The sequence below is a fragment of the Ptychodera flava genome, chromosome 5 (genome assembly GCF_041260155.1).
Source record: "Ptychodera flava strain L36383 chromosome 5, AS_Pfla_20210202, whole genome shotgun sequence".
Classification (NCBI taxonomy): Eukaryota; Metazoa; Hemichordata; class Enteropneusta; family Ptychoderidae; genus Ptychodera; species Ptychodera flava.
Genome location: NC_091932.1, coordinates 38,672,949 through 38,700,391, shown reverse-complemented (window position 1 = coordinate 38,700,391; position 27,443 = coordinate 38,672,949). Strand labels below are relative to the sequence as shown.

General features: G+C 36.4%; 1 protein-coding gene across 1 annotated transcript; it reads right to left on the bottom strand.

Annotated features, from left to right (window-relative positions):
• Positions 1 to 4,279: 4,279 nt before the first annotated feature.
• On the bottom strand, positions 4,280 to 27,440 carry LOC139133856 (zinc finger protein PLAG1-like). Its single transcript, XM_070700618.1, has 8 exons — positions 27,270 to 27,440; positions 25,713 to 25,768; positions 16,204 to 16,359; positions 12,101 to 12,216; positions 11,365 to 11,517; positions 10,472 to 10,601; positions 8,957 to 9,069; positions 4,280 to 8,313 (listed from the first exon to the last, which is right to left on the bottom strand). The coding sequence occupies exons 2-8, from the start codon at positions 25,729 to 25,731 to the stop codon at positions 6,715 to 6,717; spliced, it is 2,286 nt and encodes a 761-aa protein (XP_070556719.1). The 5' UTR covers positions 25,732 to 25,768; positions 27,270 to 27,440; the 3' UTR covers positions 4,280 to 6,714.
• Positions 27,441 to 27,443: the final 3 nt, after the last annotated feature.

The window sequence follows — 27,443 nt, the reverse complement described above, 5'->3', positions numbered from 1 at the left end:
TCAATGTGCATGTAGATTCTAACTTGTCATGACTAGGCCAGTGACTTGTACCTTCCCCATACCCCACACCCCCTCAAAAAAATACTGAGGTCCACTTAAGTAAATGCCCTATGCAAAAGTATTGTTTAAAATGACTGCAATGATTCACAAATAAATAGAAACTTGCATTGGAAGCAGTAGTACAGTGGACACCAAAGTACTCATTGACTTTTCTTGCAATACTCTTAACTCCCGATTCCTGTGAAACAAGAGAGCAGGTTTTTTGAAAACATAGTTTCAAAGATTGTCTTTGATGTGAAATGATCTCAATCAACCTTTGCCATGACCAACAAACAGGTGACCAAGGCTGGACAAAACACATGGCAAGTCAAGAGAACATGTGCACATGTTGACGAAACAGAGTTTTATAACAAAGTTTCCAAGAGGAATGATATCAACTTCTCAAGTGTAATGTCCACTGGTTTGTTGGTTTGAAACATGATTGCACAGACTGCAATGTCACAATTTCATGACTGTGATATGAATAACTGTCTCAAGTCAGGTATGTAGGAAACACACCCCTTTCTTATTAAAAGGTTTTGGTTAGTTATTGAAAGACTATCAATCAGCCATAGACTCTGTCCAAAATGGTATATGGACAATGCCCATACCATTATGGACAGAGGGGTGTCACATCAATTGCAGACGAGTCTGAGAATCATTATGATCTATTGGTGTCTATAATTCTAATGTGAACAGACTTTCGGTTGCTGCTTGAATGAAAGCAGAGAGCCAACCCCACTTTCATTTAGTGGTTAAAGTTTCACATTGATAATCACCTACTTGCTGAAGAACACATGCACAAGTTATTTGCAAGTCACGTCACCCCCGTGTAGGGAAATAGCATGTATTTTTCAGAACCACACATTCTCAAAGAAAACCTCGGTTGACCAAAGTGCAATTAAGACAAATGTACAATCACACTGGAAACCTTGGCGATGAAAGTGAACAGCTGACATTTCATATTGTGTTGACAAGAAAATACTGGCTGTTTGAAACCATGAAAGTGGATCCCCAGATGAATAACACAACCACACAGATCTTGAAATAGGAGGGAAGTAGAAATATCACTAAGAATTCAAAGTTATTACAAGCGTATTCTATGCAATCAAATCTATGTAATATAAAAGAATTTCATTTTATGCAATGGACTTGAACCAACTGGCTAATTTCCAAATTTTACATGATGTCTGCTTGAATAAATAAAAATTTCATCTTGATAAAAGCTACTTTACTGGGTTAACATTCATTGTAAAATTGAGATGTTGACTGTAATTACACTGGTAATGGATTTTATTCATGAGTTGTGATTGACTACATGTAAGAATCAAATTAGCATGTAACGCTTTCACCACCATAGCAGGGCCTGATTCCTGTGTTTTTGGCGGAAATGTTGAACTTCTTTCACAGAGAAATGGGAAGAATGGCTTATCCAGTTCTCATCTCTTTTCCTCAATTGAAAATAAATCAGAATTTTTCACTGCATTTCATGGTAAAAATCATAGACCTAAAATTACAGCACATATGTGATTACACTACATCCATCTTTAACCTGCTCACCCCAAGTCCCAGTAAAGAGGTCCACACTCACCATTGATAACAATGGGTTTGGGCCAAACCATGGTGGTGAAAAGGTTAAATCATTTCTAATTTGTCCAGTGATTTGAACCCACGGACAAATCCAACCAACCGGCTGTTGTCAAGTCCAATGCATATAATTTTTCATGCCAGAAAAAACAAAATTCTGCAAAAATTTCTTTTTAAAATTTCTAAGTATTACATTTCACACACTATCATTTATAGTAATTGAAATTTTTAAAACGACTGGAAGATTTCATTATTGCAATGACATGGTACAGCGCCCCCAAAAACACTGAGGGGGCCTGCCATTTATTTCTAGTTTTAAAAGATACATAGTACTCAATCACTAGGGTCAAAGTTCAAGTTTACCACCTACACAAAAAAGGTCAGTTTTTTTTTTCCGAGAAATACGGTCATTCACACAAAAGATTATCACATGACAAGAAATTGACATTCTGATCAACAGACACAAAAGAACTATTATTACAGAACTATACATTTCAGCACCTGTCATGATACAAAGTACACCTATTTGTCCACAAGATACACTAGTTAATGTGAGATCAAGTCTTAGATTTCCAGTTACACAAGTCAAAAGCACACACTATTGATATAGCAGTAAATCTACAACAACTGTGATGACATCATGGGATCCGGATTCCGCATTCTGATTGGCTCTCCCCAATACAGAAAGCAACCAATCACAAGCCAAATGAAAGACAGGTGAATGTATACATGCATAATTTGCTAAAAATTACATTAAATGTATGGAATTTTGAATTGCCTCTGTGGATTTGTAAGAATTTTGTAAAAATTACATTAAATGTATGGAACTGAGAATCCATCTCTCTGGATCTGTGAGAATTCTTCTACCGCATTAGCTTACCACATCGGTAAAGATTGCCCTCTTATGTGGAACAGTCTATTAGCTATGACTAAGTAAGGGATCATGGATAATTGAAACTTGTGCATGGCAAAAGAAACTCACTGTGTTTCACTTCGAAACCCTTCATTTTAAAAATGTAAAACTTCAATGAACAAATCATGATTTGAACTTACATTATAGATTAAAATTGCTGACACAGGTTGTTGGAAGTTTAAGCAGCTAACATCTTTTTCAAAATTAAAGTTTAAAAAATGTTCACAGTGATACTGTATACATACTGTATATATACCGTACTCTTTCCATGGTGTTAACTGTGGAACATATCATGTCAATTTCCGAAAAAAATAATAGTAATCCCAAAACTGTGATGGGTTTCGTTTGTCATAAGCAGCATTTCATTATCCATGTCCCCTGAGTTTACACACTGCCTCTGAGTTGCTTTGATTTCTGTTAGCTAGCAGTGTACATTATTTAGACTCCTTTCTTTCTTGGTTCTAGAGATTTCTTAAAAGGAAAGTTCATCAAGGCTTATTTTTTCATATGTGCAAGCTTTGGGGTTGCTTATTCTGTAACAACCATTTGTGATTTTTTACAAAAACGGACAAAAAGAGTGGCAGAAGTCGCAGTTTAGGGCCTCATCAACTTAATGTATTTTGAGTCATGCAAAAAAAGGGCCAAGCTTGGCACTTTCATCATGGACATGGCAGGGACCATCTTCCGATAGGTATGCCATTGTCCACTCATGTTCACACCAGGCTATGTGTATTTGCATCACATAAACAATGTTTGACATTGGTTTGGCACTATTTTACCTAGATTCAAAATACATCAAGTTGATGAAGCCCTAAACTGCAACTTCCAACACTATTTTTATTCATTTTTGTACAAAATTGCACTTTTATCAATGGTGAAAATGGCTTTAATTCCAGAATAAGTGACCCCAAAGCCAGCACATACCGTATGTAAAAATCAGCCTTGGTGAACTTCCCCCTTGAAATAAACTATTGTGAGATGTTCATACTGTTGTGTGATTAGAAGATGGAGCTACGGCAAGATGGCAGGCTGCGATGAAAAATTGCACAATAAGAATTGAGTTGGATAGAGGAAACTAAAGGCACGTTGTAGGCATGAAAAATCAGTTTTTCAATCAATTTCAAGACATCTGAGGTCAGAAAGCTATATAAACCAGGAAATTAGTCCACTCTTTGCTAACTGATGTGATTGACTCCTTATCAACTTGTTGAAATTGTGCATAGATAGTCAGTCAACTTTGTGAAAATCCAACCAGTTTTGAAATGAAGTAAAGTGTGCGGATACTATCTCTACATGAATGGAAATAATTCTCATCTATATTAAATACCTTAAAATTGTAGTATAATTAAATATATTGCATAGAGGGCAAATTGCAGAGTTGTACATATCTGCACACGCAGGAAATGTTTTTTTATAGCTGATCAAAGCATTGACCGAAAGGCCGATAACAAAAATGGTCACATTTACCTAACTTGCTGCATTGATTTTCAGTGCCACTTGAAATAACTTTTCAAAGAAGCTTTCAGTTTCAATGTATTATGTATGCTTAGAAGCCATTGGCAAAACTAGTCTTCCTTTGAAGATGAAATTTTGTTTCACCACGAGTAAATAAATGCATAATTCATTAAATGCTGTCATATTCACAAGTTGTTACTTTAAGAAGGCTATATTTTCTGTGGCAGGCTGGCATTATAAAGTAAATTAGAGGTTTCCCCCATGAGGCTCTCAAGACTAAGAATGTGAAACAGGAATAAAAGTGATCTTTATTTCAGGGCATTAGCCTAAATGCTAGGAAGCTTTTTTCTGAGGAAAATTGACCACTTTCAAGTTGCTGGGGTATTTCAAAGACTGGACTTAGGACTACCTTGTATCATGACAGGCTTCACATTCAAAGACTGTGCAAACGGCTTGGACAGAACGACTTGCATAGAGCAAGTTACAGAGTACTACTAATCTCAATAAAAAAGTGGTTGTTTGTACTCACAATATTGCACCACAAACATTGAAAAGTTAGTCAGCAAACTATTACAGATACCAGAACCCAACCATCCCACCTAGATGAGTGACTTTTCATTGGACCACTCAATTACAGTTGGAGGGGTATCAGGTCTAATCCAGAGGGGCAAGCATGACCAGTCCACTTTAGGTGGGGTGGTTGCTTCTGATTTCCAAGGGCAAGCACTCCTGAAATTATATTGGCACCTACCCTGACAAGAAATGGGTAAAAGAAACCAGCCACTAAATAAATAGCACAAAAATAGGTAATTTCAAAAATGCTGAAGTTGCGGCTGAGGAAATTACACTTGGCAATGAAAATGGACAATTCATGGTTGAATTCATTGGTACAAAAATTAAACTACAAATGTGGAAAAAACACTTGCACTTTCTTCAAACGTAACTTGAACAAATAAAGTGAAAAAAGAAAAATAAATACTTTACAAAAAGCAAACATAAGTAACTTAAGTTTTCTAAAATATTAATAATAAAAAATTGTATTGAAATACTTTTATTATACATTATAATAGTAATAAAATTCTTTGTTGGGTTTATATTACTTTAGAATAACAATAACAGTCATAACAAAACTAAGTTTCTAAATCAAAACGACACGTTTTGAAAATTCAAAAATTTGTGAAACACTGAAAATGTACTAGGAATTAATTCACTTTTTTTAAGATCAATTTAGAAAATGTCTATACATACAGGTCTGTACACCACTGTGGAACATGGCAGCTAAAAACTCCAGACTAACAAGAGATGGTGATTTTTTTTTCGCAAAAGTTACGAATTACCAGAGAAATCCACAGGGAAACTGTAGGTGGCTACTTTTGTCAGAGTTTTGAAACATCTAATTACTATACACGTAGTAAAGCTCATATTTTACATAATATATTAGGATGTTTATAAGTTAGATACAGATACATTGTATTTTTTGTTTTTGTTTTTTAAAAATTCACAATAGCAACATGATTTCACGTTTTCTCTTGAACACCACAGCAATGCTTGGGCAAGTTTCGAAGGTTTCGTTTGGTTTACTGACTAGCAACCATCGTGATCAGCTGATCTACAACCTCTTCAAAACAAAGTCACCTGGTCCGACCTCAACGATGCTTACACATGCGAGCAGGCTGACTGTCACAACTGAAGTATGATGTCAACAGAGGTCAAGTTGGACTGGAAGTCAATAGAGGGCGCTATTGCATACTAGAGAAATGTTCACAGCATTATTGTCTGCTATGGCGTTCAGTTCACAGACCAACACAATGAGATGTATCAAGGAGATAATCTTTCTCAAGATCACCTCGAGACCCTAAGGAATGCTAGCTAGTTTGGCCATCTACATTTCTGATGGAATGCCAGGTGCATTCACTACATATTAAGCACAGAACACTACTAAGTGTTGACGTCACTGGCAGACATAAACAGCACCACTCAAGTTCGGCAAAGAAAAAACACATCCATTGTGTTACATTGCTAATTTCTACATATTATATATATACACAGCTACTTTCCATCTAGCCTATGTTACATTCAGACTATCCCTGATTTTACACTGTAGACATTTCACAAAAAACATGATTGCAACGACGTGTCAAATATACTATCCCTGACGATCACTTCAAAAAACATGAGTCAACTATCTGGATTCTACAAAAGAAACATCTAAGACAGGACAAAAAAGTCACAAAGTTTCAGTTTGATGTGTTGGCTGTATAAACAAGATCTAAGTATTAGAATGACAGGCCTGCTCGTTGGGTTTGATACCCAATGTTTGGTAGTGTGAGGGCGCTCATAACTTAGGTGAGACCTGTTTGCTATCCAACAAGTACATTCAAGTATTGAGGGTTAAATATTTTTGAGAGTTGATTGCCATGCACAATAAAACAAAATGAGGTAGTTAACAGCGGTGTCTCTGGGACTATTTTTTTTCAAAAAAACACAAATTGTTCACAGTACATGAAGAATGAATGTACAAACATTACTGAGCTTCATGTACGCATACCTCATTAGACAAATTCACAAATTGCACTTTCCACATAAACTTTCTCTGTTTTTGAATTTATATCCAGACTTTCATTCACATCATTTGCGTCTTTTCTTCAGTTTTTTAAATATTTTTTTTACAGATTGCAATTGGCAGTTATCTAAGGGATAATGCAATACAAAGGTATTTCCTATTGGAATGCCTGGTGAAATCTGGGTAGGGACTGTGTGAGAGGACTGGAGAATGCAATCTGGGTCAGTGTTGCGTTCTGCAGTCTCTGTAACCCGCCGTCTGGACTGCTTGGTCCGTTGCTCTGTATATTTGTCGGCTGCGTGGTGAGCGTTAGTGTGGCAGGGTGCGACATGACAGTTGTCGGGGCTAAAGGCGGGGGTGAGGGGTCTTGCAGCTGCGTGCTGGTTACAGGTGGATTTAAGGGCAGAAAGCCAAGAAGCTGACCCAAATCTACGGTGCTGGCATTTACTGGTTCAGTGATCACTGCAGGCCCCTTGTTTTCTTCTAAGTTGTTGGTTGTCTCAACAGAAACCTCCAGGGCTACTTTTGGTGGCGTGACCGGAGGTTTGATGTCGTAGACTTTTGTTGCAGCTTTTGTCGGGGGCCTGGCTTTGGTCTGTGTGTAAACAAGAGTTGTGTTGGGAAAGGAGGTGATGTTTGAGTTGGGGGACTGAAGCAGCTTATTGATGAGCTTGGGTGGGGGAGGGGGTATCTTGATTGGCAGTGGCTGTAGCTGTAGTTGGATTTGTTGCTGCTGAGGTTGTATTTGTTGCAGTGTGGGTTGCTGTGGCGGGGGAGGTGGCAGTTGCGTTTGTAGCAGTGGCGTGTCGTTGGCAGTGATGGGAAGCAAGGCCTGCTGCATTTGCTGGACCTGCACGGGCGTTAACCGATTCTTGCTGGCGTCACCGCTGTGACTCTTCCTACTGTGTCGCACCAGGTGATCTTTTCGGCCGAACCGCTGCCCGCACACTTGACACAAGAAGTCCTTCCTGCCGGTGTGCACGACCAGGTGCCGCCTGACGTCCTTTCTGGTGTAGAACCGCCTCTCGCAGTGCTCGCACTTGTGTTTCTTTTCTTTAACCCCGTTGGATTTCCCTGAATGCACTTTGATGTGCTCTAAAAGGATATCGGTACTCTCAAAATCTTTGTTGCAGATCTTACACGTGAGATCCCCGGCAGCAGCCGCATGTAGTGCTATGTGTTTACGGAACCCTGGCTTTGTGTTGTACACTTTACCGCACTCTTTGCAGTTGAATGACACCTTGTTCGGGTCATGGGTGTGCAGGTGGTTTTTAAGATGATCCTTCCGATGGAACTTCTTATCACAGTAAGTACATGTGTGAACCTTAAGGGGAGAGTGCGTCGCCATGTGCCTCATGAGTTTGTACTTGGATACAAATGCTTTCTTACAGTCCGTGTGAGCACACTGGAACGGTCTCTCTCCCGTGTGGTTATACGAGTGCGTCTTCAACTTCTCAGGATTGAGGAAAACCTTTCCGCAGAATTCGCAGCAGTACGTCTTTCTCTCCGTTATCATTCTTGACACCTTACCTTTCGTTTTCTTCAACTTGGTTTCTTTCTTCTTCTCCATGCGTTGAAGAAGCGCTGAATTTTTCCCCCGTTTGGGTCTGCGGCCCCGCTTCTTGGTAGGTTTGGACTCGCACACGTGTTCCTCCAGCAGCGCAAACGTGCTGAAGACATGGTTACAATTTGAACACTTCCATGGGTCTGAGCTGCCATTTGATGTGGTAGAGTTGGTCTCTGCTCCATTCAGATTCTGCTTGAAAAGGGAACATCAACAATCAGGTCATTTTGGACTTAGCTAACCTTGTTCACAGTACCTTTAATAATTGTTCAACAAAATTAGTTCCACATATTCATTGCACACTGTGTTTGGCTTATATTGGACCATGACTATCACAGGTTTGAGAAAGAAATGCATGGAAATGACAATTTGAAATCTGAAAGATCCATTGACCATTGGTCTTTTGTGTTGTCAAAATTTGAGTAGATTTATGCGCAAATAAGTAACAAGGCATTCTGACTCAAACTTGTTCCTAAATCTACCAATATTTAGGATGGTAGTCCTCCTTAATTTCAAATACACAAAACAAGAGACATTTTCCATTTATTTGCAAATTTGTGAAGGTGACCTTCCCTTGCAAAATGAGATTTTCGAAGTGTTGTCAAGGAATATGTTGGCTGGCTTCATCAAACGCATATATGTAGGTGTATTTTGAGTCTAGAAAACAACATGAAGAACGCAACAATTGTACGTATGTTCCGTGTACCTTTGCTGCACACACTGTTACTTAACCTGGCTATATAAAATCTTACCATAAACTACAAGACTCTGGCATTCTCTGTGGATTATAAAACACCCATACATTCACGTGACAAAAACAGCAAGATTTGCTTACCTCTTTGATTTCTTTGGTAAATAGGGGTGTCGTTAGGGTGGTAAATGTTGCCGTGGTTACAGCTGGAAGTGGAGGCGGACTTTGTAGAAGTATCTGTTCCGGGAGTGGATCACCTGAAATATGAAATATGCACTGCATGAAACTGACGTGTTCGTGTGAAGTGGGGGAGATTGTCAAATTGACAACAAGGCATATGAATGTCTCCTGTCAATTACCTAAGAAGTACTCTACATCATGCGTTTGTACATGACAATGCAGAATATTAAGGTCAAAATTTCACATATATTGATTTATGGTACACCTTTCTGTGTCTACTTAGCTAACAAACTTAAAGGATGTTCAGTTTGACTTGCATCACTGTTCAAGCAAACACAATTTGATTGAACTAAATTGAACTGGTTCAAGTATCCTGTCAGAGTTACACAAATATGAAAACCTTTTCTTTGGGACTAATACATTTGACTTGCTTGGGTGGACAGTCATATTAATTTGAACTGCTCCAATGATGCATGTAGACCTTGCATTTACAGAAACTGAACTGGATCGTATCTTGGGTTAAGAAAGTGTGACTTTCTGTCAGAAATTGCCGGCATGTGACAATTTATGTGTGTGTCAGAGCAGCAGACAAAATATTAAAACTTTATAAAGATCTCTACATTACATATTTTGACCATCTAATGATATGGCTTTTCATGAACACAGTTTGTGTGGTTAAGATAAATGGACGACTAGTGCTCATATCTCAACATTACTTTTATGTACTGGACATGCTTGAACAATCAGTCCTTCACAGAAAAGTATCAGTGAGGACTGGTTTAATTGCATGCTATAAATCCTAAGTGATAAGCACCCTTGAAAAACAGCAAATTTTGATATGCAAAGCAGCTTTGAAGAAACTCTGACAGGACAATAGTAAGTCAATATGGGTAGGATCATCAAAGATGTCCATAGCAGATGTCAGAGTAAACTAATTATTGCTCACTGCTATGGAAACAATACATTACTATTTGTACCTGATATAAAAATTCTTTCGTACAAAAATAAGAGCATGATAGTAAGTTGCCGTAAATGATTACTATGGCATAATCTTTTTTCTGTGATTGTTACATTTTACATGTAGTTCAGCCTATTGTAAATGGTTGCAATGGCCAACTAAGGTGAAGAGGATACAGGATTTTGTTTCATAACTCAATCATTGATAGCATATTCTGCACTGTTACAGCGGTAGTTCTCAGAGTCACATCAGATTTTATTGACTTTCGTTTTTCAACGTCGACACAAATATTGTTCCATAAAATGTGAAGTCTCATTGCCATGAAAAGTTTGAACTTCCAAATACAAAACTGTTGTAGTAGCAAAACACTCTTCCCAATTGATAAATTTTCTGAAGTGTGTACTGAGGATCAGGAAATTTATTGTGACTGTAGAGAACTTTTAAAATCATGAGCTGATCTCAAATCTTGAAGTCCTTCACCTTAGCCAGGACAAAATAATTGAATAAAGTTTGAAGTATACCTGATAGGATTTGTTGTAGTTGACTGAGACGAGGCGATAACTTACATGGCTTCTCCAACGTATCAGAGCTCATCATCTTAGCATACTCTGCTGCGTACCAGACTTTCAATTCACTGTGTGGAGGGATAGGCTGAGAAGAGGACATAAAGTTATTGGGTTTGTAAAACTTTTCTTTGCTGGTGTACAGGTGTGAGCTCTGTGAGCGGAATACAGTGTTCTCCACAGCTTGGAAAAACAGAGGGGAGACCAACTTACATTCCCTTCAGGGGGACAACTGAGAAATGAAATATCTACACTTCAAGTCACGACCTAAACTTAGCAATGACACTGCTGTATCGTCAACTGTCTGAAAGAAGACACTGGGTTTATTTTAGCTCTAATTTGTAAAGTTCTATTAACCCTTGACATATGCCACATTCATATTTGCAATATGCAATGTATGCAACAATAATATAATCCCCTCCAAGACCACACTGGAAGAAAGGAAACTTTGCACAACATAATGTACCAGGCGAAGTGGAGTAATTAATTATGCAGTGCACAGTTTGCTTGAGTCCTTTGTGGGTCGGGAGGGGCTACAGTATTGCTATTATGTTATAGTTTTGGCAATACCAGTGAATTTGTAGACATAGAAAATACATCTTGGGCCACAATACAGATAATCAAATACATTATCAGTAATAATCTGAGGGTATGACGTCCACTGGTATTGATAAGTTGTAATATAATTCACCATAAGGTCAAGTTGATTAAAAAGTTGGTTACAAATATTGCAAACATCAAAGGTGATGTACAGTATGGAGGGCAGTAGGTTGATATGAAATAACAGGGATCTGGAACACGACATGGAAAATAAATCTTTCCGGGTGATCTTTCTGACGTAACAATCGTACCTTAACTGTAGTAAAGTAAATGTCATTTTTGTGTTGATAGGCTACAACATTCTGGTCATCAATACTGGAAGCTTGTCTGACAAACATCATCCAATTACACATGTCTTCACTGGAAGTATCAAGTATCAATGGCTCTAAACCATTGTGGAAGAGCTGAAAGGGAAACACTATTATGTAAGTATTGAAAAGCCAGACAATATATTGTACACAGAAATCGGATATTAAAAAATCTGAAATAATGTGCTAGGATCTACATTTTTGTATGTTTGCTTTGTTGCAATATGTTTTACATATTTCAATATGTAAGAGAGATCCAGCTAGTTCGTTGTTCTGTGACAATGGCGAAAAAGGAATTTGAGAACTGGTAATCCTTTTGAATGAAAATATCTGGAAGGCAAGTTTGTAAAAGTGTATCATCTGTTACTTTCAATGCTAAAGGAATCATTCAGGTAGAATGTGCCTTGGGGACATTTTTTGCACACTCATATTTTTCACACTTTTTGGCTTGTGTGGATTCATCTTGTCAGTCTGACCACAGCACAACAAGTTCTCTTTCAACTTCAAACATTTCTTGGAAAGTGAGATGCATTGCTATTCAAATGAGCAATGAGACACACTGCCAAGTCGAGACAGCCAATTCCTCTTAGAAGTACAACTACTGCCACTAAATAATAAGTCTAGTATAACTTCTATAAATCCCGGTGATGCAACAATGAATACTGACTGCAACACTCACCTTAAACTCCAACTTTGAGTTGTCTGATCTGCTTTCAAACTTGGGTATCCTTGGTGCTAAAAACGGACCAAACTGGGTCCTTTTCTGTATCAGCTTCCTGGCATAGATACCTAAAACTGAATACACAGAAACAAAAGGAATGACCTTTGAGGGATGACATCAAAAAAGATCTAGGCTATGGTACTGATACGGAAAACATCTGGGCATGCAGAAATGTCAGAAAGATGTCCTCCACTAAAAAGTCTGCTTTCTTTTTATGAAACCAAGGATTTCAACAAGGGATTTTAAGAGGTGGGCCACCCTGCTGCTTTTCCAGCAGTCTATTCATATATTAATAAACATATTTTCATAACTAATGAATATGCAAATTATGTATTGTTTCATAAACCGGCTGCCCCTCTGTTTTTTCCAAGCTGTGGAAAACACTGGCAACCATAACAAATGTTGATTCAGGTCATCTGCCCTGATTTTGATATATTAAAGAGAAAATTTTTTCTTGGCCAGTGTTTATCTTGAACAGATGTCCAAAAGTACATCATTTTTTCAGATGAATGACTTTGAAAGAGCTCTGAGCATGTATTGTACTTGTTAACCTATTTATTGCAATGTTTCTTTCTCCTTTAATTCTCCTGAACACAGTGAATGTGTTTCCTTGCCTCAGTGGATATATATTTGCTGTGTTATACAGTATATGTTGTCAACTTTCTGAGCCAAAGTACGCCAGATCTCCTACATGGGTTGGAGATAGCTCAGAGAGCCATCACTGAGCTAAAATTCAACCAATCAGCCAGCAGTTCCATATGTCATAACTCAATAGTACAGAAATTCCACTTAATAATTAATGGCACGCTTTATAAAATTTCTCTCCTGATCTTAAGATATTTGAACTCAGCAAATTTAGAAACCTTGTTTGTTCCATTCATAACTGATTCTAAATAACTACAACTAGGAATACTTTAACCTTTGTACACCAGACTTTGATCCATCTCCATAGTTTTCTATATGATGGTTGGACCTACTTATGGCTAAATGGGGGTGGAGGGGTAAAAAGGCTGATAGTGACCATCTTTTGCTTAAAATAGAAGCAGTTGGTGGACATATCTCTTCCCATATCCTGCTTGCATAGCATATCCGTACTATAACAGCATATATTACACAGTAGATATTATGAATAATGGTATGGATCTAACAATGAAATATGAGAGCAAAGCTCTGAATTCAATCAATTAGCATATTTTAGTGCTTAAAATGTTTAAAATGATAAAATGTCATAATAACAAAATTAAAAAGATGATAAGATGTCTCTACAATTCAAGAATCAATATTAAAGAAGGTACTGATGAAAAATCTTACATACACTATTGTGTATCTTTTTATATATTCTTTATACAGTTTACTACTAAAATGTCTGTGTTTCAAAGAGTGGCACTAAGTGCTGTAATTTTTCCCACCAAAATTTTAGTGCAACATTTCACCGATGTTTATGAATTTTTCTGTGATTTATTTGATAATTTTGGACCAAATGGACATCACATTTCATTGGCTACAGATTTTTATCAAAATTTTGGCAAAAATCTGGAAAGAAACTGACTGGGGTATTTTTATAAAGGGGACAAAACTTGACTTTGGCGCTCAAAGGGTTAATATGAGTTACTTGAATTGCATAAATCCAAATTTTTCTCACAAATTCTTCGATGCCCATGAAAAATGTACTGAATGTTAATTCTGAGTGCCCTTGACCATTTTGACAGCTCAGGATACACTACGGAATAATTGTGGCCATTGTGTTATATTTCATTTCCCTTCAGGTTAATCTATAACAAAACCCATCACTTGCATGCACAAACACTGGCACTTTATGATATTTGAAATTCTTACTCCAATTAACCCCTGCAGTCAGCCCTTATCAAATATTGAACGTCATTTTGTTTCATAAAGGGTACCATTAATTCATGTGTGTGATACAAGTATCAAAGCCATGATATTCGTATGTTCTTCACAAAGCCTTAGCCGTTTCTAAATGGAATTTTTTTATTGTCAAATATAATCCTGCCAAAGATTTATTTGAAAGCATGAATTGTAAGATTTGAATTTGCCTTTGGTATTTACGGTTGGACAGATACAGCCATAAATAAAATAATAAAAAGTATTGAATTACAGTTTCTTAAGAACAGAATTAACTCCTGGTAGGGGATTTTTTTTTTGGTCATTTCATTTGATTAGTGGGAGAATGGCAATAATACAACATTGCTATGAGTGTAGCTACCATCTGTGATATTCCTGTTTGACATTGTTCTAAATTATAAATACATGTGTAAAGCATTTCTATGAAACTAGGTCTGGATTAGCAGAGGCTCGGAAATATCACAGATAGCTGACTTGTTCTGTACAACATAATTGAAGATGCCATTTGGCAAAGCTAATGCTATTTACTATTCTTGTAAGTGTCATTCATCAAGATCAGATTTCTTCTGAAAACAAATCTACCATCAGAAAGGGATAAAACACATTTTTTGCATAATAAAACTCCTTAGAAAAAATATAGCCCCGTCCATCCATCCAGACTGCATCAATTTTTGTTCATATACTTGACGCTGTTTGACATCAAAATGGCACTATATGAAATTTGGTTGAAAGAACCCTAATGCCAGAATAGAAATTTGCAGTAGAAGAAATATATAGGTAATAATATTTGATAGTCTTATTTATCGATTTGACAGTTGAAAGACCATAAAATGAAAATGGAACAGACAGATCAGTGATGGCGATATTGGAAAGATCACAGCAAGCTTTTCAATTTCATTTCTGGATAGAAGATAAATGAATGAACCTAGGAACTCAATATCGTTAAGTTGAATCTATGAATCCCTTCCAAGTTCAAGGTCATGGTCACTTGTACTCGTAACCGATCATCATTCACAACAGTTCGCCTTTTTTAAACAAATTGAGAGAACAAACTTGTCAGCGGGTTGTGAACTATCGTTAGCGAGTATTTTTGCATCGTAACTTATTATTGCAATTATATTTTAAGCTGTATTTGATGATGGTAAATGAAAGCTCTTGGAGTATAAATTTGGACATTATTGAGTTGTCCTTCATCATAATGTATCGGGGAGACATTCCAGAAATAGAAATTCTTTACTGAGTGTTGTACAAAATAGGCAAGTATAGTCAGTTCAACTATGGAGGTAGGAAGGGCATCAGCTCCAATATAAATGAAAATCATGAGAGAGTAACAATGAGCAAATCATAAATCTTTGTCACTTTCTCATTTTTATTTTTGTCAAAATACATTAATACTGGTTGATCAAGGACAAACTCTATCTTTACTATAAATGTGTCCGTAATAGACAGGGACCATAAATTTCCATTTATTTGTGATGTTGGCTAAACAAATTACTCTCTAACAGTAAGGTGATATGATTAAAGAAGTGTCTTCAAGGTGTGGTTTCAATGTACCCAAAATTTAGGGCTTCATCTTCATTATGAATAAAGACTTTCTTTAGAAAAACGAAAAACTGTAAAGTCATTGGTCACAGAGTTTTACACAGTTCCCTTTTAAATGTCTGGGAAAAAATTACTCAAGCAAAAATTTTGCACTTCACAGCAAAGCCTTTCGATAATTCCTTCTCTAAGAATTGTCCTTATCACAGGAAAATCTATTATTGTGAACACTTTGAAGATCTGGATAAAATGCAGAATTTCTTACTAGCTAGGTTGTAAATGTACTGATTTTTTTATTTACTTGACGAGTTTAAATATTGCAAGCAAACTAAAATTGCTGCTATAGAAAGGCACTTATCACATTCAATCACACATTTACAAATTATGTCTCCAGTAGAGTTTTTCATCTATTCAACAATAAATTTACCATTCCTATTTACTCATATCTGCGTGGCCTTCAAGATTTCCTGTGCCCAATTGAACACTTTACACAAATTTGATAAGGTCTAGTTTAGTCATCAGAATGGCTGAAAAACCACTCCATGGCTGATGTACTTTTCTTGTTAAGGGAGGACTTGTTTTAATGGAGACTGCAAAATGTCAGGCAGTAAATAATTGTCAGGAGAATGAACTGAAGTGGATAAAGGCTCTATACTTACTCTGTTGGTTGCCGGCTCGGAGTTCGATTTCTTTAAGTGCTAAGTAGTGTGGTATAGTAAGTCTGGCATGGCTGGGGATCACCTTATCCTTCACTTTTATCAAAGGTCCATGAATTGAACATTCTCCCGGTTGTGACTTGCCACAGTCTTCACACCCTGAAAAATCATCAAATCCAGTTTTATAAAGACTTGTGTCTGCTGTTGCCACAGTGGATTGTATTTTCCACCCCCTCTGGGCTAAATGTCTATTTGCTTTGCCTTATAAACAGAGATTACGGTTGTTTCTTTCTGTGATCTGACATCTGCTGGAGAGAGAAAGTAGACAAGCAAACGAACATATGCACCACATGTGATCACATGTGAATACAGTACACTATCACCTTTTAGTGGGTTTAGAATAAGCTGCATTGAGAGCTGCCAATGTGAGCATATGGATACCTCCAACGGATAGATCCTCAGGAACACATTGAAATGCAAATACAACGATATAAATGCTGTTTTCCTAAACATTCTAAATTTACAGCCTCGTACAAGTTGTACAAGACTCATTATTTCTGTTTATAAATTTTCTCAGGAGAAAAACTGAGGTTGCTGATACACATAAACATATTAAAAATACTCTTAAATTCATAAAGTAACTGCTTGTCAAACTTCCTGCCCCCCCCAAAAAAAAATTCTCCCATAGGAGACAAACAAGAAACTGATAAACATGTCCAAAACTGATTTGCAATTAACAAATACAACTTTGCATGATCAATAATTCTAATATTTAATGAAGAAATATTATAAGTGCGTAAATAATTCATTATGCGCAACATTAACCTTAATGTGGACATGTTAAGCACAAAAGAAGTAGATGGAGCCATTGCTACACTCAAAGAATAAAATATCTGATTATTAATAATTTGTCAGAATATGGTTGAGAAATGCACTGCAAATGCATTTATTTGGATTATGCTGCCAATATTAAGGTAAATAATATAAAACTGAAAGCCAACGTCATAATATTCCAGGTTTTATAAATACAGCGAATTTTTCAATGTTTTTGATATGATATTCAAACTTGGTGTCACTATTTCGGATGTACTGTCCCATACTTATACTAACTGCACATGTTAAAAAATTACCAGTACAAAAAAAGACTGATTTTAATACATCAAAGATTGAGTGCTGATAATGATACTATAGTGTTTGTTATTTATTCACAATTTTAAATGTATCTTTTTGGAAAATGGAACAGAAAAATTAAAATGTAGTCCCATACCATACATATTGGTACACCTGTCCACAATAGAGATGACAATTTTGTACAAATACTTGCCCATGAAAATAAAAAATATGAAACATCAGAAACATATTTCAACTCAAAATTTCACCAACCTCTGAGACCTTCATTGACTCAATTGATGAGGAGATTATGAATGCTTGTCCTCACCAGGCTCAAGGTGGAAAACGTAAATTTAATTAAATATTAGCAAAATTCAGTTTCAGAAATTCTAGAAACCAGCCACTCTAAAAAGAGAATCAACTGCTTTGCTGAATTTAGGATTTGTCTTCCCACCTTGAATTAAATTTATCAATTACGGCTACAAATCTATAAAATTGAAGTGTTTCCCCAAAAATTTTGGGAAAAAAATGCCCTGTGATCTGGGGTTGAGGAAATTTCAATATCATACAAATCCTACAGTGAAGGCTTCTGTGACTCATCTCTCTAGGCCGCTATGAGAAAGCAATCATAGAATCTGACCCACTGTTGACAGATTTATTATTTTTGTTATGTGCTTGATTTATTGTTTCATGAATACAAGAGTTGAATCGTGATCAGCTGATGGGTACACTACATGTATATTAAAATATAGCATTTTGTAGTAAGCTGACAAAATGATCTCTCACACACATATGTACATGTACATACATACACTGTACTTATAGCGTAAGGGGTATATATATATATATATATATATATATATATATATATATATATATATATATATAATATATATATATATATATATATATATATATATTGGTGTATATATATATATATATATATATATATATATATATATATATATATATATATATATATATATATATTATATATATATATATATATATATATATATATATATATATTATATATATATATATATATATATATATAAGGGATGCTGGAGAATTGATTTTACAATGTCATCTCTACAACGTTGTTTCGTGAGTCGCGAACTCACTCATCAGGAGACTAGACTGGAGTGAATCTACATGGGCTAAACATCGCTGGTTACACAGGTGGTGGAATTTTGGTTGAGATTGACAGTTGTTGCATAACAATATATTGCTGCTGCTATGAATATTCATGTTTACGGAGAGGACTGATTTACTTCGATGGATATACCGGGAGTTACTAGTTATTGCATAACAATGTCTTGCTTCTGTGACGGCATGATGACACAAGTTCATTTCTTTTATTGAGTGTGGAACATTCTGGATGGCGGATGATAATAAATTTTTCTGTTAAACAAAGGTTGCACCGCTTGTTAGTACTGTCATATGGCTTGGCTTTGGCTAGGACCTTCCATGAGATAGTGTGCGTGATATTGTTGTTCTTTAGCGTCCAAATGTGTTTACTGAGTTCGGTGGAGTTTCTGGAGCGTTCATGTCGGAATGATGTGATGTGGTTTCTGTATCTTGTCTTGAAGTTGTTCTCTGTAAGCCCAACGTACGTTTCGGAGGTGTTGTTGTCTGACCGTGTGACTGTGGCTTGGTAGACGATGGAGGCTTGAAGGCAGTTACCGTCGAGTGGGCATGTGTCTTTTTGCCGGCAGTTGCATGTCTTGCTGTTATTGGTCTCAGTGGTATTGTTGTTGCTTTGAGGCCTCAAAATGCGTTTGTTGTGGCTGTCGATAATCTGCTTCGTGTTGTTCATGGTGCTGTAGCTGATCTTTATGGTGTTTCTGTTGAATATTTTTCTGAGCTTGTGATTTACCGGAAAACATTTGTCTACTAAGGAAAGGAATCTCTGTCCGATGTTGGTGCTTACATTTTTGCTAAATGGTGGGTTGTACCAGATGATGTTGTTTCTTTGCCTGTTTCTTCTTTTGTTTGTGGTTGTCGGTTCGTATCGTAGAGTGTATTGGTATCCACTCTCGTCAAGTGCTTTTTGATATGGTGGGGTAGATTGGTCGAAGGAGGCTTGGTCGGATGATAGGTTGGAGAGGCGTTTGTTGATTCCGGCTGGTATATTCCTTATAGTGCTAATAGGTGGTTGCTTTCACAGTGAACGTACTGGAGTGTGGTATTAGGCTTCGTGTAGGGTTGATATGTATTTGCGGCTAAGTTGAATGTGACATCGAGGAAGTTGATAACTTGTTTGTTAGCTTCGATTGTGATTTTCAGCCCGTTGTTTTTGAAGATGCGGCAGATTTCTTTTTTGATTTGTTCTGTTGTTCTCGGGTTGGCGTCTGAAATGGCTAGTCCGTCGTCTCTGTAAAGTCCTATGTTGTTGCCGAATTTAGTCTGTAGCTGGGAAAGAAGGAAGCTGCCTACCAATTCGCATGTTTCTGCACCGTCAAAACTGCCCATAGTTACGTCAAATGCTTTAGTGTTTTTCTTCTGCCATGATTGTTGTTTATGTATCAGGAGGGCGTTTTTGGCGTGGATGATGATGTTTCGTTCATCGGTGGTGATCTTGTCGTAGGTAGAGGCGAAGTCAAGTGCTTTGTTGAGGAGGTCTTTGCTGATGGATGGGTAGAATTCCTCGATGTCGAAGCAGATAAAGTTGTATTTTGCCTTGTTTTTGATAAGCTTGAACCATTCAACTACAGCTGAGGTGTTTTTCCATTGGTTTATTTTGGTTGCTGCAGTGATTTTCATGTTTATTCGGTCGAGGATCTCTTTGCTGATTTTGCCTATTTCGGATTTGGTGGGGTTGATCAATCTGCAGGTCGGTTTGTTTGCAAAGTTCGGTTTGTGGTCTTTTAGCGTAATAAATGCGTCTTTGTTGGCTGTAACGTCTATCCTGTCGTCGATGTCTAGTTTCGATGCGATGCGCTTGTTCTCTATATGGATGGCTTCGGTAGTGGCGTGGTGGGCTTTTTTGTAGGATTTGGTTATGTTTTGTTCTAACAGATCGTTGTTCGTTGAGGGATCTATCTTGTAGAAGTTCGTGGTTTTGTCGGCGGCGATTCGTAGTTTGCTTTCGTTTTTGATACGTTTGGCATCGTCTTTAAGCTTGTTTAGAAAGGGGTTCCTTACTTGTTTGAATTTCGTCGTCTGTATTATATTCAGCATGCCGTCTTCAAATTCTTTTAGCTCGTCGATCGGGGGTGGGTTCTTTGTGGACTTGAAACCGTACGTCTGTTTGCAAGATGAAGTTGAATTGGGATGGAGGAAAAAGTGTGCTATCCATCGTATTCTGCGTAGAAACTGTTCAGTCTTTTCGATGAGGCGGTGTAGATAATCTTTCCTTGATGGGAGAGGAATGTTCTTGGTGGAGTAGCCGATGGTGAATTTCTCCATGTCGGGTAATCGTATATATATATATATATACCAAAATTTGTTTGTATCTTCTCAGAGGGGTAAAGTGCTCGATGCAGGGATGCAAAGCAATATTACAATAAAGATGAGAACACATCAAGTATGTTTGTCGGTACCTATTACTCAAGTTTCACGCATACACGCCATTGTCAGAGAGGTAGATTTTATTGTACAATAAAATCTACAATGAAATCTGCCAACTACCTATCTGGTGATTGCGTGTATGCGTGAAACTCAAGTAATAGGTACCAAACATACTTGGTGAGTTCTCATCTTTGTGTGTGTGTGTGTGTGTGTGTGTGTGTGTGTGTGTGTGTGTGTGTGTGTATATATATGTATGTGTGGGTGTACAGGTGTCCTTGTGGAAAATTAACACAGTAATACATGTGAAAGCAGAGCAATACAAAGAATAACACAAATTACTTCAAGTACAAAGTTTTATATGCACATAAGTTTTACATAAGTTTCATGCATCCTACATTCAGACTGAACTATCTGAAGATAGTAGGATGCATAAAACTTAAGCAAAAGATATGATTACTTTGTACTTGAAGTAATTTGTGTTAGAGAGAGAGAGAGAGAGAGAGAGAGAGAGAGAGAGAGAGAGAGAGCACAATAGCAATATAGGATGAATAGGAGATCCCCCATGGAGTGTGTGGAGTAAGAGTCCAGTGGTATATAAATCAAACCATGTGACAAAACTATTCCACTCATAACAATTTACCAAACAAGCAATCACTTTATTTGATGTCCATTAATGTTCATATAGTGTATATCCAAATTACATATACACATGTACAGCACTATCACAGGTATAATTTACACTAGCAAGTAAAGGGCTGTACATGTACACAATAGATTACAAACCAAATCTTAGTTTATATTGTGCTGTATCAGATTCAGATTGGTCGCCATCTCATATTCACTTGTTCAGGTTGAGAGTTATTTAAGCAACATGAATGGCTATGCCAGCATTTTATTTGACATGGAATTAATAACAATTCTAGTAAGCCCTGCAGCCCTGAGGATATTTCTTATTCAATGTGTTTCTGAAAAGAACAGCTTAAACTTCATTGTGGCATTAGTAAAGCAATAAGAACATCCATTTATAATACTATCTGTCTAATCATATTCTAAGATTACAAAAGCGTCAGTTTATTAAACACTTCCTTTTTAAAATGTCAATTTTGAATTTTTCTACTACATTTATCAAACCAGCAGTGTTTCTTGTAATAAACTAAGAGTTCATTCTGTCATTTGTCTTTGCCATAAACCTTTCTGAAAATAGCAGTTTTCTTTCTAGAAACAAATTAGATTGTCTTTTTTTTCGTTTTCTAATATCAATGCTGCATGGTTTATAGTACATGTATCTGTAACATTGGGCAAAGTAGTGCTACAGTAGCATCTAGATTTGTGATATTTTTTTGCATAGTAGCATTCATTATCTTACTTCTGTAAATCAATTGCAGTGAACCACAAAAAAAATTGTCTGAAATTTTAACCAATCATGATCACTTACAATCTTTCAAGTATACCTACATGTACATGTGCCTACTACGAATAGCTTCCTATTTATAGGTTTTCACAACAGGAAAGGGAGTTTAGCAAGCTCTGCCCAGTGATCCATTTCAGATACCCTTGTAAACCCTTGGGATACACCTTCTACACAATAAGGCTTTACATAATTCCCTGTGTAACATGACCTCATGCTAAATAGCTTTCCATTCAAACAATGTCACCCCTAGTTCTGCACTAAACTTCTCCTTTACGAGTACTACAACATTTCGATTGTACTTGATGTTACAAACAGATGAATGATTTTCTGATTTCAGATATGGTATGGTAACGTTCTTGAATAATTTTTTTTAAAGCAGTAGCTCCGGGAAACAAAATATTAAACACTAGCATAATTTTGGCATTTAGAAACATACATTTTTCAGTACAAGATGTTGTCTCATGATTGTGAAAAGTGGAGGTCAGTTTAATGAAAAACCTGACATGGATTTGTTATCATAAGAAACTCCAAGCCTGCATTACAATTATATTTGCTTGATTAAACCATTGTGGTATATAATAGACCGCAGAATGAATTATGAATAATTTCTTTTCTATTTAATTTTAATGGAAAGTCCTTGAAGTAATGCGGATGGAGTTTAAATTAAAGTCACTGACACAATTTCATGGTTGTTGGATAAATATTATTCCTAACATATGGGCTGATTTATCGCACCAAACTCAAAATCTGAAAATCTAAATAGACTTGGCAGGGTAGGAAAAAAATTGCATTCGAAGTAAAAATATTGAAAAAGAAATGCTGTCACAAGAAAACCACAACAGTGTAATAACTTACTGAATTGAGTGTAGACTACAGGGAAATAATATTTTACAAATACATAGGACTTCCTGATGGATTATTTCACTGAAAGTTTATTTAGTGCAACCAATATATCAAAGAAAATGAATTCAAATTTTCATGGTGGAAGACAATTGATGAATTAGAGAAAAAACTCCAAACAGTTCCACTCATTTACATACATTAATGTTATGCAAAATACACATTTCATATAGGCCAAATCACAATTTCTTATCAATCTGTAAGAAAGAGTTGACTGGTTGTAACAAGGCAGTAATTTAAATATTTGATTTATCACACCTTGGAATTAAAATGGGTTTGCTTGTAACAAGCTTTAAAATTACAGAAAGATGAAGCACATGAGAATGTCTCAGGGAAAATATTGAAAGATCTATGGCACTGATATAATTAAGGTCATTGAAATAGCCCTCTAAATTTGAATATGCTGTCATGAAAAATGTTGATATTCTGAAGCATTACATGTGTATCATTAGAAAACCTATATTGGTATTTTATGACTGTGGCTAATGGACCACACAGTGAGAATAACAAACATGTTCAGAAACATAAATGGCAGTAGATTAAATTTAACCTATGAATCTCTTTTACAATATTGTATTTGCTAATGTGTGGTACAATCTAACTATTCCAATTCTTATTAAAAAATCCAGTTACTTGGTCTTTTGGGACATTTTCACCCCTGGTCACCTGTCAATGTTTGCCAGCTTTTGAATTTTCAGAATCACTTTTGAATTTACCTCTATGCTGCAGAAAAAACACTTGAGGACACATCATGAGATTTGCATCTAAGTCTGAGAGTTGAAATCGATCCTACATGCGGCAAATATTCAAATCTGCAAATTTCTAGACGATATAATTATGGCCAGAGGTATTCTTTTCTTTGTTTGCTCATTACGCATTTTTTCCTGGTACCCAAGATACACATTTCAAAGAATTCCACTTGAAAAGAATTACAAATCTGATCTTAAAACAAGAATGAGCATCAACAGCTCTGTTGATAGTAGATTCCCCAAGAAGGAGAAACACTCTAAAAAAATGTTTGATGAGGTAGTACCACCAACTGATGATATCTAAGTGATCCCAAGCCAGCGCATAGTCTCTGAGTCAGTGACCAGAATTCACTGAAGCAGTATGTACTATAAGTGTGACACATTATGCTTTCTAAACTGGGGTATAGCAGAGTATCCTGAGAAAGGTACCTTAATTCTCTTCATTTCAAACACATTATGTGGCACTTTTCTCTTATTTCTGACATTTTCACTGTATAATCCACCATAATCTCATTTTAGTTGCTCAAATAACTTAATACTACCAGCAGTCTATAATCATTACCTGTAAGACAGAGTTTCAAAATGACAGTCTTACCATGTGGTATGTACTGGGTGAAAAGGCTACTTGAGCTTTGCTATTTCAATCACTCTAATCCAAGTCATCACCCTGGGATACTTTTATTTTGAGAGAGTTTTCATTCAAATTCCTCTATAATGAAGCCCTGCTTTCATGGGAAAGTCCACTGCCATTCACAGGCTTGATATGAGATTCCAACATGGATGTGTATTCATCTTAGGCAATGTAATAATAAACAGTCGTTAAAGCTTCATTTCGTTTAACATACAAAACACCAGGGACAGATGAACAGATGATGAAATATTCATTCTCAGCATGGAAATCTGATAAACCAAGTGTGAGTGTGAGCTAGCCAAACACTTTCCAGCTGAGAGGACATAATGAAAATTCTGTGGACACGTTAAATCAAGAAACATGTATTTCAAATGTGCTGAACGATGCCTTCACTATGCATTTTTAAAACCCAACATTTGTTGTCAGCCTATGATCATCCTCTCTTCATCTCTAAAATTTATCTCTGATAACAGTAAAGTTCAAGAGATTACACTTAGCACAAAGCACCAATATTACAACTTTTCCATGACTCAAAATGAACTTCACAGAAAAACCATGCAAATTATTTGATCATAATATCTGTCACAGTGAACCCATACAAAAGATGGCAACACTAGAAGAAAGACGCTATAAAGTATGTACACATCAGTCAAGAAACTAAATCATTACCATTGTGACTTTGTGAATTGGTGCTATAATTGGATATTTTTTATCACAAGGTTATGGTATGTATATTTGATTTACGAACAGAAGAAAGTTTGAACATAATGAAGAGTTGTTTGTGTTTGGATTTGATTTGACGGCTGCAATAGAAATCTGTCCATCTACTATTTTGATCATTTTCAGTTCAAATAATTCAAAGCAGCATAAAAATCCTTACCCAGAATATCACTGTGACACACACCGTAGGTACACAAGCTATCACCAACAGGTCAAGTAAGTTAAAACCACAATGTTCACATACCGGAATTAAAGTACCAGCAAGCAAATCAGTGAAAATACTGTTTATGTACATTTTTTCATTTACTCCATCATGTGTTTTTTTTGTGAGTGTGTTTTCAAACAGACAAGTATGTTGTTGGATGTTATTTGCCGGTTTTAACTTGACATGACCTGACAGTGACAGATGAACTCTAGCAGCAGGATAAGGTTAATGATCTACTGCTAGCAAGAGGAAAGTAAGAGAGGAATGACTTACATAGAGGGTCTTTAGTCATACTGACACAGTGGAACCAGTGGAATAATTGCAGCTGCCTGTTGGGATATAACAAGTGAACAATATTAGCTCATTGTCCATTGCAGATTTCTTGGTGGTGAAAAATAAAGCAACATTTTCATTTTGACAGACATGCCAAAAACTGATTGCTAATCAATACAGGGCATAAATCATGTGTGTCAACAGAGACCCTTCTTGCTCCAAAGTCTATGATGTCAAATATATAAGTATGCAAACACATGGTTGAAACGGTAACCGTAACCATCATTTTAGTACAACATTTAACCTAATAAATTCAAACTATCATTTGACATTTCAATGTAGTAATGGGCATATATTGACAACTATTCACATTTAAAAGGAACAAAAAAACAAGAAATAATGATGAAGTACATCACAAAGGTGATAAAAAATTTAATTTTCTGCAGAGACTAAAAATTTAACACAAGTGAGGATATTTTGGTGTACATGGTAATAACAAGAAAACAGAATCATTCAAAGTAGTTATTTTAATTTAAATATCACTGATGGCAAATGCTATAATATGATTTTATGTGTTAAACTTTAAGGTACATTTTGTATTCTGAATGATTTACAGGTTCTTCAGTTTGTTGACTTCAATGTAATACACAATAATCTCTGACTTTCAACAATAACGACCACATCTTTTGTGATATTAGGTCTGTCAAGAAAGGTCTATTAAATTTTCGTAAATATTAGCATCAATGAATTAGCTTTGACTGAAATACACCATTTCAATTGGTTAATTTCATCCATCTTTGATATGCAAATAGTTTTCTTGAGAGTGAATACAGTAAGAAACAAAGGCCTTTGTGTGAATAGGATATGGAAACTACAATGAAACCGTAAATATGGTATCTGTTGATAACGACATGCTGAACGCATCTACCGAGTGAAGACGAGGTTACCAATTATTTTAAGGATGGCTATATTCGCCGTTCGTGCTTTTACAGAGTACAACCTTCATAAAGCACGGTACATTTACCACAAAGCGATCGATTTAATTATTGAAGTCACTGAAATGTATGAAACCGTGGGATAATATGATCTTTTGCCAGACGAGAAGAACTGTTACATTAATCTGAAGTTCTATGAAGCGACGATTTTACGTCGCTGTAGCAAGCGTTACTGGACCACAAATTCGCAACGGCAACAGCATCCATTGCCAGCTGTCCGCACAATCATAATTCGAGATCCAAATACGATCTGGTTTGACAGTTTGTTTGCTGTCAATTGTATCTCTGCTAAGACAAAGGGACACTGGACAATAAATAGCGTGCGTACGCGCGGAATGACAAGTAGCGATCAACAGAACTAGTTTCGTGTCGCAGTTAGCTCAGACACAACTGCAATTTGCTGGCAAATCCGAGAAATTGCGCAGGAATGTATGCAGTGATGTTGAAGTATGTATGGGGTACAAAAAGGGTGTGCACAAAAGACGTCCTTTTGCTCATTATTTCTTAGCGATAAAATAAGATGTTGAACTATTTCGGGAGATGCGATTACGTTCACACTTACCTTAAACCACTTCCCACGGTATGGTACAATCTTTGAAATATTACTCCCCGATTGCAAGGACAGAATTATTTTTCATTGAATTTTTGAATGATTTTCGGCAAATCGACGGCCATGTTGATATTTATACGCAAGGCGTTGTGGGTATTTCATGACGTAATGGTACCCCTTTCTCTG

Excerpts from the sequence above, each read along its gene's own strand:
- LOC139133856 (XM_070700618.1), bottom strand. Across the intron at positions 10,602-11,364 it reads TTTACTTTACTACAGTTAAG|CCTATCCCTCCACACAGTGA; the intron begins GTACGATTGTTA and ends TCCTCTTCTCAG. Across the intron at positions 9,070-10,471 it reads ACTACAACAAATCCTATCAG|GTGATCCACTCCCGGAACAG; the intron begins GTATACTTCAAA and ends TTCATATTTCAG.